The following is a 22,898-nucleotide window of genomic DNA, read 5'->3' as shown; positions in this document are numbered from 1 at the left end:
ATTTTGCCTCCAGTCATGACCTGACTGTTATTTATGCCTTCTTTGCTATTTCTCTTTAATCAGATAATGCTCTTTCTCATTTAGATATTGCTCATTATTTTCCTGCACATTTCGTATAACTCACATTGGTCCACTTGTCTTTCAGCCCAAGTATATTATTTGGCATATGTGTCATGTCCAGTGCATATCACCGATGATTGTGCATGTTGTCCTCACGACTCCCCATTCTTCATACCAGTTGGTATGTCCATTGTACTTACCTTTCTATCAAATGTTTCATATCACATGACCCTATATGCCTCTGCCTTTCTCATTAAATGTCAATGTTGTCATTTCTCTCTTTTGGAAGTGCTCATTAATCCCTTCTTTGTTTGACAGAGCCTCGTTTGGTTCCATCTCCTTTAGGTGCCACGCACTCTCCTCATCCCTCGAGATGTCTTTTTCTTCACATAATTACATTTTTGCAACTAAGGTTTTTCTTTCCTGTGTTACCTTTATGTCTCCTTCGTCTTTTGGGGGTCCCTAATTGCCCCATTATCTAACCCTTTCTCTCATTTTGCTTTTTTCTTCTCTCTCTGTATTCCATGTTGAAGCTTCCTTTATACAATATGTTCCTGCCTATATTTTCTCTGAATATTCAACTTTGAGTTCCTCTCAAATACCACTTGGAGTCAAAACCTGGAATGTTAAAGGTTTAATAAATCCCATTAGATGCCAACATATTTTGTATCATTTAGCTAGATTGCATTGCCAGCTTGCATTGCATCACCGAAGCAGATATTACCAAGCTTAAAAACACAATGGGTGGGCAAACTTTTATTTTTCTCCTCTTCTCAACATAAAAACGGGGTAGCCATTCTTTTACATAAAAGTTTAAATATCTCCTTTATGTTCTGAGAAAATGACAAGGAAGGCAGGTGGGTTCCAGCGTGACTTACTACTGATGGTATTACTTTAAAATTCTAAATGTTTATGGCCCCACCAACCCTGATCCTATGTTTTGGAAGCATATATCTCAATTAGTTGCTCAAAATTTTACTGAAAACCTCATCTTAGGGGGCGACTGTAACCAAATCATTAACCTTTTTCTAGATCACCACTCCATGAAATTTCTCCCCCGTAGAGCTCACAAAGCATTTTATCAACCTATCCAACCAATCTAGGATTCATGGAGAGTGTCTCACCCCTCTCTTTGTGAATTTTCTTTTTAATCTGCCCTTCATAAAACAAAGACTAGGATAGACTATATTTTCCTCAGCAAAAACCTCACTCAACATCTTGTCAATTCTGAGATTGGCTCTATTTTAATCACGTATCACGTCTTCTAAGCTTCATCCAGATGTTTTATTACTAGCTACGTTTCTAACAAATGAAAAGCTATGGAATAGGAATCGGTTTCCATTCTCAGCAAAATTAAAAGCTCAGAGAATAAATACTTTACGTCAGAAAATAATAAAAGTGACCTTGAAGCATTAGTGGCAGCCAAGATTCAACTTAAAAAAATGACTACGGTAAGGGCATGCGGCATTCTCTTTAAAATTAATGCTAGATACTATGGAGGATGCAATAAAACAGGGACTTTGTTAGCTAACTACCTTAAAAGTAGGAAAGAAAAATCCTCCATCACCTCAATCACCACTCAATCTGGTACTACATTTTTACGTGAACCGGACATTGCTAGATGCTTTGCGAATTATTATCAAACGCTATACACCCTTGAAGCCACACTTGCCAAGGACTCCCTCTCTTCTTTTTTCTCTGACTCTTCCATGCGTAAGCCTTCACAAGTCAATTTGACCCCCCCTTGAAGAACCACTACATTTGGAGGAATTGTTCTCTGCAGTTAAGTGTCTTCCAATAGGTAAAACGCCTGGTCCAGGTGGATTCACGGTCAAATTCTACATCCAATTCTCGGAATTACTTTTCCCTAAAATCTTCCTCTCATTGAGCAAATCATCTGGATCATTTACATTGGTGATGATTGGTCTTATTTCTCAAAAAGACAGAAAAACAGCTCAGTGCATGAATTACTGCTGCAAATCACTGATTATTACAGATTGCAAAATTTTCGCGAAAGCGCTGGCCTACGCCTTAATTATTTTATGCCTGAGCTAGTCAATGTTGAGCAGTCTAGGGTTGTTAAAAATAGGACTATAATGGACAATTTACGTGTCTTTTTAAATATTCTCAGTAAGTCAGCTAAACTCAATCACTCCCAGGCAGCAGCGTCTCTAGATACTGATTGAGTTGATTGGAATTATCTAATGCATGCTCTTTGCTGGCACAGGTTCACCCCTCGATTTCTTCAATTAATTTCATTACTATATTCCTCCCCATGTTCTTCTGTTTTGGTCAACGGTATTCAATCTTTTTACTTCTCCCTTAACAGGGGCAAATGGCAGGGTTTCCCCCCCATCGCCCATGTTGTTTTTCTTTCAATTGAACTTTTTTTATTTAGGTAGAAACACTCGGACACCTTCTCCCGCCTCCGGCTAAAGAAGGTTCACATAAAATGTATGGACTGCACGGCTGACATGCTACTCTACATCTCCAAATCCTAAACCTCTCCACCTAACTTTTTTGAAGAACTAAATGCATATTCAAAAGTATCAGGTTACAAACTTAACATAGAAAAATCCAAAGTGATGCACCCCAATAAGGGCCTGATTACAATGGCGGTGGAACTGCCACTGTCAGGCTGTCGGTGGCGGTCCCACCGCCATCGGCCCTGCAGGTCAGGTGGCGGTAAGTGGCGGAGGGACTGTCCACCTCACATCCAATGGGATCAAGGAGCCAGTCAAACCGACGGAGGGACTGCAATCCCTACAATAGGGGCGGTGCCTGCTCAGGTTCCGCTGAAGGGATTACAATGTCCTTTTCCGCCTTCCATTTCATGGCAGTCCACCCACCATGAAAAGGCAGGCAGGCAGTGACTATGCCTATCCCCCTGGCCCTCTGCTATGGGGTCTGGGGGGCACCTATGGTGCATCCCTAAACATCCCTGCACCGTGTGGCAGGCACCGCATAGTGCTTGTCACAAGGTGTAGGGATGTTTAAAAACATGCCTTTATGCAGTGAGGCTTGTGCTGTAGCCTTTTTTTGGGCTGCACCACAAGCCTCAATGCTAAGAAGCATGTTTCGGACCACCTCTACGCTGGTCAGATCGCAATTTTTCTGGCGGGACCACCAACTCCCTTTCGGCCCGTCCTGTTCCTGACAGGATAGCCATTAGAATCAGTCCCTTAGTTCTGTTATAAAGATTACTTTACTGGCATGGGTAGCCTGAACCCTGACAAGATTCAATGTCTGGGTATCCTATACCGTTAAAATCCCAGAGATGTTTTGCAATTTAATATGGATGTCCTTGCTAAAAGTATGAAACTAACACAAGGCTAGTCCCTTCTATTTCTGTCATGGTCGGATCAACTGGATACTATTAAAATGATGGTTCTTCCAATTATTAATTTCTTCCTCATGAAGCTACCTATTAAAATTCTTGTGAAATATTTTATGGCTATTGATAGAATCTTACCTACATTTTTATGGAGCTGGAAACCTTCACGGACTTCTCTACACAGTTTAAAATTAACAAAATCAGTCAGAGGGATTAATTTTCCTGACTTCTCTTTCCATCATAAAGCATTCGTTATTAAACCTAATCAAAGCTACTTTATTGAACCTTCGGACCCTTCACCCAAATTGTGGTTTCAGTTGGAATTAGCCCATATATCCCATTTCTTTCATACTATATATATATATGCCTCAACCCTCTAAATATTGGGTACCACAGTTATTTCTCACTCTTGTTCCCTTTTCAAGCCATACTTGGTTGCTCATCTTCCCCCGCGGGACCAATTCATTCATAGTCTGATTTGATATAATAAACAGCTACTCACAAATGGTAAACCGCTTTTATGGTGGACCTTGTTAAATAAGGGTATATTTACTGTTTCTCTATTGATTCTACATAATAATTCTATTATTCCTTTTACAACTCTCTCCTCTTCATTTAATCTTTACCCCAAATTTCTCAAACAATATTAGATCTTACAATCCTTGTTGGCTTCTATACTGACGACTCTTCCTCCCCCTCAATAGAGGGAAACTCCGCTACCCTCTCACAGACGCATACTTCACGCTTCCAAGACCTCAGTAATCTATAAAACACTGATAATCCCCCTCTTTAGATGGGGAAAAGTATAAGTTGGAGTTCTTGTGGGAATCAGGCGTGATTTCTAGTTGGCCTACCTAACTCTTGACAGAAAATGTGTGAAACAATGTATTCCACAGCACGTACCACCAACCTTACCCAAACACTATCACTTCTAAATTATGCTTTATTACACACCTGAACACTAACTCAAAAGAGATCTATGCTGGCAAAATTCCACCCGTACTGGTAACTATATTCACATGTTCTTTTTATGTCCCAAGATATCCATATTCTCGAGACAGTTATGGAAAAGAATTGGAGATATCACCAAAGTTTACATTCCATTTTCCATTGTTTTATTTTTAGGTGGTATCTGGCCTCAAAATAAACTACTGCACAAATTTGTGGATGTAGTCATTGCTTATGCATTCCAGGTGATTACCACTAATTGGAAATCTGAGGACAATATCTCATAACAATGGTGAAACGTGATTAGTCATAACCACCGTCTTGATCGGTATAGTATTCACTCTTCGGGCCAGATGTACGACCAACAATTTTTGGACTCGCAAATTGCGTCGCAATAGCGACTCGCTATTTGCGAGTTGCAAAATGGGATGTAAAACAGTGTCAAAGACACTGTTTGTGATTCCCAATGGGGTCGCAAATTGCGAGACTCATGAATATTAATGAGCCACTCACAATTTGCGACCCCATTGGGAATGGCAGGCCCTCCCAGGTATGGTGGCCTGCTGGGCTCAGCAGACCACCATGTTTCGGACTACTTTTAAATAAAGCAGTTTTTTTTTTTAGTGCAGCCCGTTTTCCTTAAAGAAAAACGGGATGCATATAAAAAAAAAAAAGAAACGTTTTCGTTTCATTTTTTAAGGGCAGGTAGTGGTCCCTGGGATCACTGCCTGCTCTTAAAAAATATTTACAAAGCTGTCACATAGGGGAAGGGGTCTCCATTACCACCCTCTTGAAGAGCGTGGTAATTTTGCGGTAATTAGCTTTTTGGTCGCTATTAGGAAGGGAATACCCCTTCCTAATAGCGAGTCGCAAAACCTATTTAGCGAGTCGCAAATAAATTGTGACTCGCTAAAAACGCTTTGTATATGGCCCATGAGGTTTCTGCATGCGCAAACGGGTCGCAAACCCGTTTGCGCATGCAAAAACGGATCGTACATCTGGCCCTTCATCTTTAACTGCAAAACAGGATGAACTTTTGGGAACCACTAACTACATATTTGTCCGAACATATTCGCGATACGATGTAACTACTTAATGTACTTAAGCATTGGAATTATGGGTTGTTGATCATGCATTCTTCGATTTCTAATATGGTTCTTTTTTTTGAAAAACTTTATTGTGCAAAGAACCATCATTACAAACATTGGCCTACAACCACCAGGGCCGGCCGCTAGTATATGCATGTCAATTGCTTGACGTCACGAATCAGCGACTGATCCCCAGAGGCTCAGCAGGATTACAGGAGATATTCGCGGCAACTCAGAAGTTAGGCAGGATACAAATATTTTAAATTTTAAAAGAAAAGAACAAACAAAGAAACAATAAAACAAAACTCAAGGCGAGAAACAGTCTAGACGGTGTCGAGCGCCGATGGGGGGATCCCACCATACCAGGTAAAGAAGTAGGAGGTCAATAGAGATGACCAGGGGGGGGGGAGGCAGCGGGGAAGTCAGAACAATCAGCAAAAGGGTACAGTATTCCAGGAACCTCAGGCTCAGGGGGACAGAGAAATGTCAGGAGTATCTTCAAAAGGGGGCGTACAGATGTTACCGCGGTAGTTGTTCCACTGACCCCAAATTCTACCCCACGCCCCGGGCTTGCCCCGAACCAGATATACCGTCTTCTCTCTGAACATGCACCAGTCCATGTTCTCCTTCCACACTGACACGGTGGGAGGCCGTTGAGAACCCCAAAGCTGCGCGATATCCCTCTTTGCAATCATGTTCCCAAGTGCCGCCCACCAGGCCTGGGCAATGTTGTAATCATTCGGCTCCCATACATTCAACAAACATCAACGAGCCTCAGGCAACAGTGCGACCCCAGTGACACACTCCATTACCGCATGCACACGGCCGCCCGATTGTTAATTAATTTCTTATAAATCAAGGAAATCGTACTATCGGGCAGATGACCATCAAGTATACGATCCTCGAGTGGTGAGGATGCAGGGACCGTGGTACCGGCCTTGAAGACCGACAGCAAAGCGTGGCGAACCTGTGTATATCTGAAAAAACTCCCTCTCACTCAACTCATACTCACTCTGAAGCACCGCAAAGGATTTGACCGCACCTTTCACCCAGAGATCACCCACTCTGCTAATGCCAATCGTATCTCAATTCTCAAAACCTTTCGTTGTCCAGAGGCATCCCAATCCGTCCGACGCAAACAAGGGGGTCGCTCGTGTCAGGCGATCATTCCAACCCATGGCCACATTGGCATCCTTCCACACACGTACTGCAATCTTAGTGGGTCCCGTTAGGTTCCTCCCCGCCGTCCGAGAGTAGAGCGCTCTGTTGAAGTTGCCCCCAGGCAACTCATATTTATCCATCTCGAAAGCCGGATTTGGACCGGGTGCATACGTAGCATGGTTGATAGCGGACAACTGGGAGGCCCAATAATACCTCCTGATGTCCGGGAGCGCAATGCCCCCGTCATACCAGGGGAGAGTCAGTTTTGCAAGAGCGATGCGTGCGCGACCGTCCCAAACAAGTCTCCTCTGTAAACCCTCCACCTCCCAGAAGTAGGCCGCCGGAATAATATCAAAGGAGTTCTGGAGTGCTTAGAGAAATCGGGGCAGGGACATCATTTTAAAAAGTGCCGCTCGACCGAGTGGCGACAACGGCAACCTACGCCACCGAGCCACGTCCAACTTCAATCGCCGAAGAGGAGGAAGGAGATTATGCTCGTGGCGGACCGCCGGGTCCAACGAAACGTAGACCCCCAAGTACTTGAAACCGGATTGCGAAATTTGAATGGGAAACCCATTCGGTAAGGGGGGAAGGCCACCGGAAAGAACATACACACAAGATTTAGACCAATTAATGATCAAACCGGAGTTTTTACCGAAAGAGGTGAGGATGTCAGAGGACATTAAGGGATTCACGCGGGGAGGTGAGATACAAAAGAATATAGTCGGCGTACAACGAAACCCGGTCCTCAAAGCCACCGAATGCCCTTTATCGACGGTTCCCATCGGAGCCAGGCTGCGAGCGGTTCAAGAGCAAAGAGCAGGGGGGACAACGGACACCCCTGCCTAATACCCCTCCCGAGAGCGAAGGGCTGGGACACCCTCCCATTGACAACAACCTGAGCTAGCGGATCCGTATATAAAAGTCTCACCCAACTAATGAATCCCGCCCCGAAACCAAACTTCGCCAGAGTGGCCCAAAGATATGGCCATTCTATCGTATCAAAGGCCATCGTGATGTCCAAGGAAGCCAAGATGGCCGGCTCGGAAAGAAACTCCGCCCTGGCGAGAACGCCATGTAAACGCCGCAAGTTGAGAGCAGTGTTCCGGTGCGGAATGAAACCTGATTGATCCGGATGAATCAGGTCACAGATAACAGCGAGTAAGCGATTAGCAAGGACCTTGGCGAGAATCTTCGGTTCAGCATTCAATAGGGAAATAGGCCTGTATGAGGCACAACGATCATGAGGATTGCCCTCCTTAGGAATCACAACTATGGTGGCCAGACGCTGGTCACCATGGAGGGAACCAAGCTCACGCGACTCCAAAAACATATCACGGAGAAACGGTGCGACTTTATCCGGGCGCAATTTGTACAATTCAATAGGCAATCCATTGGGGCCCATAGCCTTGCCAGAACGAAGGGAACGAATCGCGGTAGCCATCTCGTCGGCCGACAACGATGCCTCCATGCACTCTCGATCCTCTTCAGACAGGCAGGGCAGCGCAATGTCCCTCAACAAGAAACGAGAGTCATCCTCATCTCTATCGGACACCGGGGAGTAGACCACACGAAAATAGTCAGCAAAACACTCCACAATCTCGCCAGGGTCAGTCACACGCACACCGTCGGAATTCTGAAGCATAGGGACCACACGGTCTAATATGGTTCTTGTTTATCATACAATGTATTTTTACACAATTAAGTTTTTCTTAACGTTACAGTATTTACAGTTTCTCCTTTTCTTTTCTTCTCGCCTCCTTCTCTTCTTCTTCTGTTTTTCCATATTCCCTCTTCACTTTCCTTTAATAATACTATGTTCAATCCGGTTACCTGTATCCTATGATTATTTGTATTTATGAAGCTAGCTTGAGGCTTCGTATTTAGTCTTTCTTCTGTGTTCCATCGCTCTTTATGTACTGGTTTGCCAGAATTCATGTATAATTTACACTTCTCCAATAAAAAACTAAACTTAAAAAAAGAGGTTTGTGAATACAAAGCCCAAGCAAATTTAGAGTGGCACTCGTTTTACTATGCCCCATTTGCTTAAATTTTTGGGGCGGTGGTCCTCAAGCCATCAGGGTGTATCGAAATGTACTGACATTCTCATCAGAAACTGATTCTAATGATGCCTCTTTGTGCACAGTGGTAACTAGCCATTGGCGGGACGAATACCACTGGCTCAAACAAGTATCCTAAAATGCTGTTTAGAACTCTCTTCCCAGTTTAACCGCCGAATTACACCAAACTGAAAGCTGGCAGGAAGTGCTGTTACCAGACAAAAAGTAATTTTTCTCTTACCTGATTCTTCTGACCTCTGCATTGCACTAGACTCAGAACTATTAACATTTATAAGCCAGCTTCACTGCTTTGCACCACACAGGAGACGGGCCACCATTCTGAATGCGTACATTTGAAATCAGACAAATCTTTGCTAGGCAAACAGTTAATGATTAGCGGCTTCAACTCCAATTGCTCTCATCAAAATAACAGTCTTCTAAAATTGTGTTGATTGTGAATACAACTCACTCTGAACAGAATGAAAACATTTTAGATATTCCGCAGTAAGTAGAGGTTGTGGTAGTTCTCTGATGAACAGCTTTAAAATGCTTGCCGCATCATGCTGCTTCACACTGTCCCAGTTGAAGAGACCCTCATGGAACTTGGATTCCAGTTCTTGGCAGATATTCTTAAAGGGAATGGAAGAGACAATGAATACTTAAAAAACAAATGCAATCACCATATAAATATACACATTCTTAACTGTAACATTCAACCCAGATCTCACATAAAAGAATAAAAACTAATCACCAGGTTAGGCTATGTTCATAAGATCATTGCTCCACAATATGATTTGACAGCCCAGAGCAAAGTTAAAAAGAAATTAGACAGCACACTGATTAGCCATAAAACCACCACTTTTGAACAAAGGAAATATATACATTTTCATTTAGTGTAAAATTTGTAACGGATTAAATTCCTATGGCAAACATCGATGAGTGCCTCAATGGGAGGAACAAACTTCCTAAAAACTGGCCCCTCCACTAAAGCTAAATGAATATTTCCTAGGTACCTCACCAAGATGCATCATAAGCAATAGTCTATGTAAACCAGGATTGAGTACAAAGGCACACGTCATTTGTGGGTAGTCAGGCGTCGCTGCTGCAACCTCTAGCTTGCTTCCCACTACTACTGACACTTCCTTTGTGACCCTTGGCCTCAGAGGAGGCAAACGTTTTGAAGTGCTAGGATTGGTGGGAGAAAGCTAGAGGTTGCAGCTGTGACCCCTGACTACCCCCAAAAATATCGTCCATATTACAAAGGTCAGATAACTATTTGACTCACCTCCTATTATTAAGGTAAGAAGAGTCATTTTACTTAATATACCCTTCCCACAGTTGCATTAGGTCTCCATTGAAGCTCGCCCTGGACATTACCTTCAATGTAAATCTGACATAGGCAGCACCATCCTCAGTTTCAAGCCATCCATCAAAATATTTTTTTTTCAATTAGGATCTGCATAGTCTCAGCTTCAATATATGCCCATTGGCTTTCACTCAAAATCCTTAGGGCATAAGTTTGCAACAGAATAAGAATCTTCAGTTAGCAAATACATAGAAAATATTAAAACCCAACAGCTTGGAGTTCTAATTTAAAGATGAAAACCCCACTCTTGGTGCACCAATTTAATCCATATGCATTTGAACAATCTTAAAGCCTCTCTCCAGTATTTATCTTCAAACCATCTTCTACCAGTAGTGGTAGAGCTCCTTTGTAGGAAAGTAGGATCTGCTTCTTATGGTTACCCCCAATTGTTGTTTGATGTTATGCTGTTTTTGACTAGTCTGACTGGGAACCTGCCAATCAGGACCCCAGTCTATCTGCTTTCTCCCTAAGCGGTTGTGTTATGTACTTAGGTACACTCCAGATTGGATAATGGAGTAGCCTTTTCAGTCCCTAGCATATGGTACACATGTACCCAGGGCAAAGGGACTCCAGAGGCCTCCCATGGGCTGAAGCATGTATTATGCCACCCCTGAGAGGCCATGCAAAATGGAACTACAGGCCTGCCATTGCAACCTGTGTAAGTTGGTGTCTGTATCACTTAAGATATAGGTTTACTATATCAAAGGGTCACTGCACCCTACAGAGTTCATTCTCCCGGGTTGTCAGTGTAGCAGCCAAAGACTCCTATAGAGGGGCATTATGCGACCGCGTGATGACCAACTCTAATACGGCTGAAACAAACCCGATCGTGTTTGGTGTAAAACATGTTGGACTCATACCCCCACACCAGTAACCGGTGTGGGAAGTATGATTCCTCCTCTCAGAAGCGTCCTTTGTGGGGTTACTAGTGGTCCAGATACCGCCTTCTAGTCTCGGACAGCACAAAATGGTTGCTGCTGACCAGAGACACATTTCTGCCCTCCTGCTGCTGAACCAAGCTCGAGCAGGGGTAGGCAGGACAATAGGCATCCTATCACCGGGAGGTGTGACCATCCCCCAAGCAGGATGTAGTGTATTAGGGCTGGGTGGGTGCGCTTGCCAGCGACTGAAATTCTGCACGAGGGACACATTTGGTGTCCCTATGCATAGTCCAGTTCAAACGAGTCGTGGGAGCCGTTGGCTCCCCCTATGGTGCAAAACTGGACAAAGGATACGGGAGTAACCTCCCTCCTATCCAGACCCTACTGTGAATCTTTCCAACCCTCTCCCGTGAGTACTTAAGGGCTTACCTGGCTGTAGGACCTTAAGATTCATTGTGGAAAAGATTCAGAAATGTAACCACTGCATTTCGACCGTCTGGGCACTCTGGACTTTACTGGACTTCGTTTGGGCCTGACTTCGTCTCTCTCTCAGTCTCAGTCTGCTGCATTGTCTGTGCCTCTGCACCATACAGGATCCGTGCAGGACCTGTGGAGCATCCAAGACACCTGAAGATAATCTCCCTTGGAGTGAAGGAGTCACTCCTCTGCATTCGCAGGCACCGCACCACTGCTGAGCGGTCTGCTGTTCCCAAGCTCCTACGGACTCCGAAGGGTCCAGTAAAACAGGAGGTAGGTTCCTTGACCACCTTGTAAGCTGCTCGAGGTCCTCTCATGACTCCTGTGCCTTGGCCTGTGGGTCCAATTGAGGGTCATCTTTGTTTTCCTTGGGCTTCCCTGATTTCTCTTAGCCTGCCCTGTCTTCCCTGTGTGTGGTGAGTCTCCTTGGCCTTGCTGGTCCGAACCGTACACTTCCTTGACCTTCTGCATGGGTTACCATTGCCAAGGCTTGTTGGTGCTCCCTCTGGGCACCGACCCCTTAGCACTCAACATCCTTTGCTCGTATCTGACTCCTGGTCATCCTTGACACCGCCTGGTCCCCGCAGCTGCAGAGTCAAGGACCCCGTCAACTATCCTGAAGCACCCAAGATTGCGGGCATTCGTCTTACGAGCCCCTTGTCACTCTCCAGTGACCCAGACTCTGTCCTCTCTGCTTTCAGGTACTCTTCAACAAGAATCCATGTTTAGATTCCAACATACACTTTCTCCTCTTCCAGCAGCGGCACTTTCTCAAAGTCCTCCATTGGGTTCGACAGCGGTTTTCAACACCACTTGAGACCTATACACCCGGCTTCCCTGGGATAGGTAACTCGAGTACTTCGGTATCCACTGGTGGGGAGGCTCTCCAACCTTCTATCTTCCACGAGGTTTCTTTGAAGTCCACTGGGAAGGGTCCTTACACTCTACATTTTGAACCGCAGCTTTCCCATAGACCTGTATGGAGCACGCGGTTGTGTTGTCACATTGCACACACACTCCGTGGGGTCCCTATCTACTCACCTTGGGTGGTTCCTTGGGGTACCAGCAATTTTACGTCCTCTCAACACTGTCTTGACTCGATTCGTGGTTCTTATAGCACTTTCTTAGTATATTGTTTGGTCCCCCCGGGCCCACTGTGTATTAGTGTTATTTACTGTTATTTATTTGCTGAAGTATTGTGTGCCTTGTGTCTATCTCTGTGTAGGAGATACTTTAATATACTAGATAGTATTATAGAATAAATACATATTTTAACTACTGTGTGGTTCTCTTTTCATTTAATCTATACTAGAAGATTGCATTCTGGTAAAACAAGCTGCTTTACACTCCTTCAAGACTAAGCCTGAAGGCTGCTCTCCACAGCTACCACATGTTTAGCTTTGTAAGGTCGTCTGAAATCACCATAAGGGTTGTCTGGACTGTTGCAAGGTGCCCACTTTAATTAGTGGACATCATATACCAGGCCAGCTTCTCACACCCATACAAATCAATAGGAGACATTTCTGGATGCAGTCTCTTAACACAACATTATGGGGCCCTCTGCAGAATGTGATGAGGGTCCTTTGAGTCTCCCATATTTCATAGATATTCATTGGCTAGGGCTGAATGGGGACCCTGAAGGGTTAAAGACTCCTTGAGGGGGGCCTGTATTATGCCCCATTCTGGTTGGTATGCTTATATGAATGCGCTAAAAGACAGCCCACCAATTGATTAGCCCATTCATGGCCATAAGGCAATGACTAACTAATTCCCAGTGTTTGAACACAGTGCCTAATTTGTAAAAGAATGAGTGACTGAGCCCAAAGATTTTTTCAGAAGCCTGCTAAGGATGATGCTTAATGTTGGGGTTGCTAAATGTCAAGGATGTCTAGTTGATTCCACCTAATGTCTCTTGCATCCACCACCAAACACTGTCTGACCCTTTACTACACTTCTGGAGGAACCTTTGCATCCTTGCCTTCTTCCTTTGGCACTTGTTTTTATCTTTCTCTTCCTTGCTCTTATTCCTCTTTTCTTTCTCATTGTAAGTGAATGTCCATTCTACTTTTAAATTGGACTTTTATCTGAGTTGTTAGACCGATCAGCCTTAGGGTGGTTGTTGGAAAGTGGATTATTGGTAGGGGCAAATGTAGGTCTGCCACTGGTAATAAGGCCACTAACACAAAATAGGGCTCAGAATAGGTCTTAGAAAATTATTTCTATGCTCAACCCTTGGTAACGTGGCTGCGAGCAGGCAGGCTTAACTTCAAAGACCGGTATGTAAAGCATTTAGATACACCAATTCAGCAAATAATTAAGGCACAACACAAAATAAAAATCCAACACCAATTTATAAAAATAGGAAATATTTATATCTTTTAAAGGACACCAAATCGAAAAGAATCCATCGTAGGGAACCAGACATATGCATTTTTAAAGATTAGTCACTTTCTAGTGCTTAGAAACCAACAGTGCCCCTTTTGGTCATTTCGTTGCCTTTGACAGGGACACATTCACCTTAAGCAATTGTTCTGGAGGATCTCTCACCAGTCTAGTGCAGCCCCCTCCAGTAGGCTGGGTCCTGTTAGAACTCCTTCCTGTAGTTCTTCTTGCTGGTCCCAAAGTATCCAACACACAATCCAAGGTTCTGGAATCTCCAGGTTGGTCCCTGAAAGTGCGAGACTTAAATTCCCACAATCTACTTGGAAAAAACCCTTACAAATCCACTGGTAGCACTCCAGGCTGGGAATTCTTTGTGGTGATGGTCCAGGTGAGCTCTGTTAACCTGTAGCTTGCAGGAAGTTCACTCTTTAGTCCTATTGAAGTAAGTTTGATACACAGGGCTGTAGTTTCAAATGGTGCAAAAAGGCGCAATCTCCAGAGTGCAGGCATGGTGCATGCACATTAAATTCTTCAGCATGGACTTCGGTTTCAAAAACAGGCCTGAGAGGCACCGCCCCTTTCAGATACTTATTCAGTGTTCTCTGGGGTCATGCATGGACGGCACTCCTGTCCAATGAGCTGCAGGGTTCCACCCAAAGATCTGAACACTTCCTGCACAGTGTGGCAAAATGCTAACCCAGAAACCACTATTCTTCCAAAATTCAATATGTCAGAATTTTGAGCAGGGAGAAGAGAGCTGGCTAAACACACCCCTAGGATGGCTAATCTCCATAGTATCTCCCTCTTGCATCTACTCATAGTTTCCTTAAGCCTAGAATCCGCTTTGGGTCAAAGAGGAGAGTTGTAAATGAAACTGTTGTCTTTAGCTTTTCTTCCCCTTCCCTTGAAGAACATTATTTACTGACCCTCCCCCTGACTCAGGCATTCCTATGTCCAGCAACCTCTCCCACCAGGGAGGCTTCCTAACCTCAGGGGTCATTAACACCTCTTCAAAGCAGCCAGGCTCACCCACTTATCTCTGACCAATCAGGGCAGAGCAGTATAGGGTTGCATTTTGGCTTATAGACAAAAGAAATCGTATAACTTCTTGTCTGTACATTTTACAATACATTCAACAATACCATATTGTTGGATTTATCATTACCATTCTACTGAGACCTTTAATTCTTGTTGTATGGCTTTTCTTTCTTCAGTTATTAACTAATAACCTTTCCCAATGTTAACCTATGGCATGGGATTTGCAATGGGTAAATGTGACTTGGGCCATTTTTCTAGCACCAGGGCTTACAAAAACATATTTTAAAAGTACACAATTGGCCTGTGCATACGTCGACGGTGTATGCAGAGCAATTTCTCTGTGAATACACTTCTCATGAGACAGTATTACAGTAATTATACAGTGAATAGCACATGAAGAAGAACACTAGGACATATTGCTTGTTCTTTTTTAATTCTGATCGATTGCCCAGCCAACACGTGTTTCGTCTGGGTGGTAACCCAAGAATTCTTTAAGGCTGAAAGGATGTACAATAAGACAAAATCCGAGACTAAAAGCCGTTGTGTAATGGATGTGCATAATGCATGGGGACAGGTGACAAAGTGTTTAGGCACCCTGAGTGACAAAACCTGTGAATACCAGATCCAATGGATCTCTTTTTAAAAGTGCTGGACTCCTAGTGACATGGTACGAGGTGCTTGTGAACACACATGTATTCCTAGTTGCAGGGGCAGAAGCACTGCTGAAGCTACTATGACACATGATATAGAATACAATGAAGTGCACAAATCTCAGTGACAACAAATTAAAAGAGAGAGTGCAAGTGAGGGAAAAGGAGGGAAAAGGGGAGAGCTTCAGGAAAGTGCAAGAGAGAAAAATAGGAGAGCGCAAGGAAAATAATGAAGGTAGCAGGTTCTACTACCTTTTTGCTGAATCTTTTTGTTGGTTTTAAGACTCTGAGCACCATTCTAATCAGTGCTAAAGTGCATGTGCTTCTTCCCTAAACGTGTGTAATTGGTGTATACCTCATTGACTATTTAATGTACTTGTAAGTCTCTTGTAAGGTGGTATACCATATACACAGTGCCTCTGTGTGCAGTTTACTGCCACTTTGACTTGCCTTAAACTCGCCTTTTATTACATATAAGTCATCCCTAATGTAGGCCCTAAGTATCCCTAAGGCAGAGTGCTATGTAAGTAAAAGGTAGCACATGTACTTTTATATTTTACATATCCTGGTGGTACCAAACAGCCTAATTTGTTTTTCACTACTGCAAGGCCAACTCCTCTCATAGATTTGCATGGGGAAATCCTTAATACACTTTTAAGCTGTAGTTCCTGATCAAAGAGGAGTAGCGGTTTCATGTTTCATATGTTTGGGATGTTATTTATAAATCCTACTTACTGGTGCAGTTGACATCGGTACGCAAGATCAATGCATAAACCTTCATCTTTTAATTTCCAAATAGTCAGCAGCAATCCCCAAAATACTCAAGAGGACATAACATTATTTCTGTCACAGATCTATGCCTCCCTAATGGCTCACATGAGATTTAGGAAATAGGGAGAATGTGCCCCAAGTTTTAAAGTAAGCAGCGGTATAATGCAAGGCTGCGTCCTAACCCCTCACATCTCGTTTCCCTCTAAATAAATAGAGTTGACAAGAAATTACAAAAAATAGCCGCAGATGCACCCAGAGTGGGTGTGCTCCTCTACGCTGATGATGCAGTCTTGTTATCTTGAACTGCAAATGGACTCCAAAAGTTGATTAATGGTTTTGTACCCTAAATAGAACAAAAGGATATAAATTTATACCTGGGAAAAACCTTTGTTATGGTGTGCAGGAGGGGGAAGATGAAAAAGAAATCTCACTATGCGAGGGGCTAAAAACTAGAAGAGGTTTATAATTTTTCCTATCTGGGTGTGCTGTTCTGAAGTTCTAGCCAGTGGGGGAATCATTTACATTTAGCGTACCTTAAATTTAAAAGGACAATAGAGGCTCTGTTCAAATTTTCCACTAAAATTGGAAATAAATCAATACGCAAGATGCTGCTGCTGTACAGGAGTAAGTGCATCCCCACTGTCACATATGGGGCAACCCTTTGGGGTCTGGCAGGGCACTCGATTCTGCAAAAACAGGAAAATTATTTTCTGTGTAGACTCCTGGCAGTTCCCCGCTCTGTACCATCGTATATAACCCAGAGGGAACTGAGTATAACCTTTCTCAATGACACCATAGATCAATGTCCTTTAGTACGGTGGCAGAACATTTGGAGCATGGCTGGTACAAACATTACAAGGGACTTAATCAATGAGTGCCTTGCCCTATGTTACTATGGTAAGATACAAAGTTGGCATATGTTAAACTACTTAGGGAAACAATAATACATTTACTATTGAATGTCCTGCTCGTGTTTTTTACGGTTTAGTAAAAAAGAACAAATTGATTTTTACTAAACAACATGATTTAGAGAGCAAGAACAAACAGATAAAAAAACAAACAGTATCCTGATATATGGATGGTCGTTACCCATGTATCTGTTAAAGGTCATTGATGTAGAGAAGAGATTTTATTTTACTAGATTTCGAATGGGCACCTGCATCAACTTGTATTCCTGGAAAGAGGCATGTGGTCCAAAACGTACCAAAGTACCCATGTGATGGGAAAGCCACCCAATCTTTAATAATTTAGATATATCTAGATTGCCTGATATATCAAGAGGGTCCAAGGGAGAATATTTATTGACCACTAAGTTTCTTATCCCCTGATACTCAATGTATTATAACCACTAAACAGGAAACCTAGGGTCAGACCAACAAAATAGGGATAAAGAAGGTAGATACTACAACAAGTGAACATAAATCCCATCAGCCACTTAGGTAGCCACCCACATCATTTGGGATTTAGTAGCCTTTCAGGTGCCCTTTCTTAGAACAGGGCCACAAAATGAAAGGACCAACGTGAACCTTATCTTCACTTTGAGATGTTGTATCAACCAAGGTTCTTATTAATGTGGGTAGTAGCGAGGGAAGCAGTGCAACAAACAAAAAAAGTGAATATTAAAATCATCTACCGGAACAGGGATGGTACTTTATTGGTTCTGTTCAGGTGACGAACTAAAACCAGGCCAGGAGCAGTTTTGAAAGAATAACCGCTCAAGTCCAGCTCAAAAACGGTCTACATGTTTCAGCCACATGATTATATGCTAATCTGGCTTTCGTCCGGACCTATGAACTTATGCTACTGCTATATAAGTGTGTAATCCAAAAGTAAAAACACAAATAGAAAGGAAAATATACAACCTACTTGGGTTGCTGACTTTTTCACACACCGCTATGACAATTTTGTCAGTAGTGTTAGTGCATTCCCTACAGAGAAGGGGAAGGGGAAACAATCAGTATCCAAACATGAGCATCATTCTACTTTATCTTTACTTGCTGTATATCACCATGGGTCTAAATGTAACTCTCAGAGCACTATGATTCATATCAGTGTTCCATATTCAGTGCAGAAACCCATGAGAAAACAGAAACCAAAAAGGGAAAACGCTTACCCGTCAATGTACGGGAGCTCTCCTCACCTCACCCGGCATCCGCTCGGAGGAAATGAGGCCCCGCTCTATGTGAAAACGAACGGGTATGAAACATAATACATATCTTTAGAATAGATAACGAATACATAAATATCGTACTTATCTTACACCAGCCATTTGCCCATGTGGATTAATGAAATCCGATTACGCGAGCTCTCAAAACAATGTTTACCAATTCTTAATGTAAACCAATTTCCTTCTCGGCTATATACAAGGAATCGGTTATATCTGTCTTATGTTAAGGCTGAAAACGTCTTAGCACACCAATGCTATGCTTTTATATGTCGCTAGGCACACATGGACAGATTATGAAGCCCGAATCTCAGAAGTTAAGAAGGATCGCTACTCTTATTACTCCGACTGGTATTGAATAATAGGCATTGAATGATCGCTGAACAGGAAAATGCCTATTTCCAAACACATAAAATTCAATTCTACCAGTCTTTTATAATTGTCGAATAACGGCACTATACATAGTCTACAGCACCGTCTTCCTTACTTGTTTGTCAAACAGTTCGGAGATTACACGCCACTTAATAATGACAGGATTCTATTAAGCCCCTCTTTACCATTAGTCTCGTACAATAGTACACTAACCTGTCTGTCGGTACCTCGGTACTAAACTTGGCAGGATGGGGAGGCACTGGCGCGATGGTCTAAATACACACGCTCTGTCGCGTTCAATTCCCAACGTCATAGCCGAGCGACCGAGCATCATGGGAGTTGTAGTGTTTCAACTGAATTTCAATGTGGGCTACAAATAGTTGGCGAAAAAAAAGTTTTAACTCAGCTCACTAAAGTGTATATAATGGGGGTTATCTTTTAAAGTGCCACTAGTTGTTATCTGTGTCAGTGTCGTGTATCTCGAGTGAGACTCAGGCCCTGTTATACATATGTTGAGGGCTTCTTTCTATTTGCAAGCTGACCCCTCATGTTGTAGAATAATCAAAAGGTTCACACACGTTCTTAGCTTTCTTACTCGAATCAAAATACAAACAATAGTCAGGACACATTGGAGGACCAAAATACCGTCCTCTGCGCTTTGTTTGTAAGAACCTCACTTACTTTTGAATATGCAACGGGCCCTTTAATGGAACAGTCCTACCCTTCATAGTAACTTCTCTTGTTCAGCCGACTGAATTCTCTATGCAAAAACAGAATCCATAAGTATGAACTTATAATGCTACCCAAGGTATATCATCATTTAAACCCTGTGTATCACTCTTAAGTTTGTAAATCCATTTTTGTTCTTTCTGAAAAAGGAAACGTGAAATATCTGTAATGTGTGGCGCCTCCCCATCCTGCCGAGTTTAGTACCGAGGTACCGACGGACAGGTTAGTGTACTATTGTATGAGACTACTAATGGTAAAGAGGGGCTTAATAGAATCCTGTCATTATTAAGTGGCGTGTAACCTCCGAACTGTTTGACAAACAAGTAAGGAAGACGGTGCTGTAGACTATGTATAGTGCCGTTATTCGACAATTGTAAAAGACTGGTAGAATTGAATTTTATGTGTTTGGAAATAGGCATTTTCCTGTTCAGCGATCATTCAATGCCTATTATTCAATACCAGTCGGAGTAATAAGAGTAGCGATCCTTGTTAACTTCCGAGATTCGGGCTTCATAATCTGTCCATGTGTGCCTAGCGACATATAAAAGCATAGCATTGGTGTGCTAAGACGTTTTCAGCCTTAACATAAGACATATGTAACCAATTCCTTGTATATAGACCGAGAAGGAAATTGGTTTACATTAAGAATTGGTAAACATTGTTTTGAGAGCTCGCGTAATCGGATTTCATTAATCCACATGGGCAAGTGGCTGGTGTAAGATAAGTACGATATTTATTTATTCGTTATCTATTCTAAAGATATGTATTATATTTCATACCCGTTCGTTTTCACATAGAGCGGGGCCTCATTTCCTCCGAGCGGATGCCGGGTGAGGTGAGGAGAGCTCCCGTACATTGACGGGTAAGCGTTTTCCCTTTTTGGTTTCTGTTTTCTCATGGGTTTCTGCACTGAATATGGAACACTGATATGAATCATAGTGCTCTCAGAGTTACATTTAGACCCATGGTGATATACAGCAAGTAAAGATAAAGTAGAGTGATGCTCATGTTTGGATACTGATTGTTTCCCCTTCCCCTTCTCTGTAGGGAATGGACTAACACTACTGACAAAATTGTCATAGCGGTGTGTGAAAAAGTCAGCAACCCAAGTAGGTTGTATATTTTCCTTTCTATTTGTGTTTTTACTTTTGGATTACACACATATATAGCAGTAGCATAAGTTCATAGGTCCGGACGAAAGCCAGATTAGCATATAATCATGTGGCTGAAACATGTAGACCCTTTTTGAGCTGGACTTGAGCGGTTATTCTTTCAAAACTGCTCCTGCACTGGTTTTAGTTTCGTCACCTGAACAGAACCAATAAAGTACCATCCATGTTCCGGTAGATGATTTTAATATTCACTTTTTTTGTTTGTTGCACTGCTCCCCTCGCTACTACCCACATTAATAAGAACCTTGGTTGATACAACATCTCAAAGTGAAGATAAGGTTCACGTTGGTCCTTTCATTTTGTGGCCCTGTTCTAAGAAAGGGCACCGGAAAGGCTACTAAATCCCAAATGATGTGGGTGGCTACCTAAGTGGCTGATGGGATTTAATTTTCACTTGTTGTAGTATCTACCTTCTTTATCCCTATTTTGTTGGTCTGACCCTAGGTTTCCTGTTTAGTGGTTATAATACGTTGAGTATCAGGGGATAAGAAACTTAGTGGTCAATAAATATTCTCCCTTGGACCCTCTTGATATATCAGGCAATCTAGATATATCTAAATTATTAAGTCTTGAGAGCATCTACGGCTGCGGGTCAAGATTTTTTAATCTCTCCAACGTGAGCTAGATTTATTCACTAAATTTTTAAATATCGTACATTCTCTTGCTATGGCTGAATACACTGGCTTGTCATTTGTTGACAATGTCCTACAATCCATTCTAGCCGATAATCCGAGCCTTCTTGACACAATACAAGACATACCATCGAGCACACAGGATGATTGGCAATCTTTACTTGATTTAAAGAAGACACACTCACGCACATTTATTCATGGAGCAATAATGACAGAATATCTCCGAGGAAATTGCGCTCCCACAGGCTTAATAGTTACTAATGCACCTCAGCTTTTTCTAACTGATAAGTCCTTTATGAAAGACTGGTCACTGATCGCGTGGCGGTGTACACGCGATTGGCTGATATTAATCATCAGTACAGCCAAAAGGGTTGCTGATGCCATATTAATTGAGATCCAAGTTTTGGAGGGACAGATAAAAACAATCATCACTAATGCACTCTTCAAAAAGAATATGGAAGAAACTAATAAATCAAACAAAGAATACAAAGACTCGATTCTTGTGAGTAAGATAGAGAAATTCAAGAAAGACCTAGCAAAATTCTCAATGGAGAAAGTATACCCATACATCAGAGAAGGGTATGTAGCTCCAGAGTTTAATCAGAGAGGGAGACGCACTGGTTCCAACTACTCCTCTTCAGGGTCAGAAAATTTCTCTAGTGACTCAGAGTCTTCCTTTAATGAGGCGCAGCAGAACCAAGGGGCAAGAACATACCCCAGGTATAATCGGAGACGTGGTAGACAAGGCCTTTACCAACAACAGAGTCCATGGTGGCCACCAACGCCATGAAATTACCCAGTCCCCCAGTACCAACATCCTATACCACACTTCCCTCCACAACCTCAATTCTTCGAAACTCAGACTTTTTTAGGACAAGGTCGTGGAAGAAACAGGGGAAGGAGAAGAGGCCAGCAACAAGTACACTGGGCACAAGACCCTCTTCCTCCGAACACGAGAAGCAGGAAGGGTCAGCAACAGCCCAGTACGAGCACAAATCCGACAACTTAGTGGTGAACCTTAGTACACGGATCCTTACTACAGATGAGAATTCTGTACTTGATCGAGGACTCGGTTTTGTTCCTACTAATACTGGAGATCCTTTTCAAATGAGGTGCGAACTAGCGCGATTCTTTAGAAAGATTCGGCTCCATTTCTTTTTTAAAAACAGAGAGAGTAATGTTGAAGCACCTATAGAAACAACATTTATCAATACAGGCCTTAAACCACCCTCGAGTTTCAATCCCCCCTCTCATTTGATTTGGTACCTGAGCAGGTATTAACTTTTGAGAAAGTAGTAACACATGACATTAATTCTCTGAGTGTTTCTCAAGGGAGACCTTATCAGAATTTACCAACAAAAGAAAAGAATGCTCTACTAACTTTATCGAATGATGCTATGATAACAATCAAACCAGCAGATAAAGGGGGAGCTATTGTGATCCAAGGTACCGAAGCGTATCGTCATGAATGCCTTCGCCAACTCGGTGACACACGTTCCTATTGTCTCCTACAAGAAGATCCCATCCCTAGACTAACTAATGAAATCACAAATTTAGTAGAGGAAGCAAAATCAGAAGGGTGGATTACACCTAATGAAGCAGAGTTTCTAGTG

The 22,898-nt window shown here is 42.7% G+C and overlaps 1 protein-coding gene across 1 annotated transcript in view; it reads right to left on the bottom strand.

Moving 5' to 3' along the window:
* ARHGAP18 (Rho GTPase activating protein 18) overlaps nucleotides 1–22,898 on the bottom strand; it is a 730,387-nt gene that overhangs the window by 234,358 nt on the left and 473,131 nt on the right. Inside the window, exon 9 of the mRNA XM_085611821.1 lies at nucleotides 9,121–9,280. Coding sequence (XP_085467947.1) covers nucleotides 9,121–9,280 — 160 coding nt within the window. The remainder of the gene's footprint in view (nucleotides 1–9,120; nucleotides 9,281–22,898) is intronic.

Source organism: Triturus cristatus, chromosome 6 (assembly GCF_964204655.1).
Source record: "Triturus cristatus chromosome 6, aTriCri1.1, whole genome shotgun sequence".
Lineage (NCBI taxonomy): Eukaryota > Metazoa > Chordata > Amphibia > Caudata > Salamandridae > Triturus > Triturus cristatus.
Note: the sequence above shows the minus strand (reverse complement) of the source record. Positions and strands in the feature narration are given on the sequence as shown.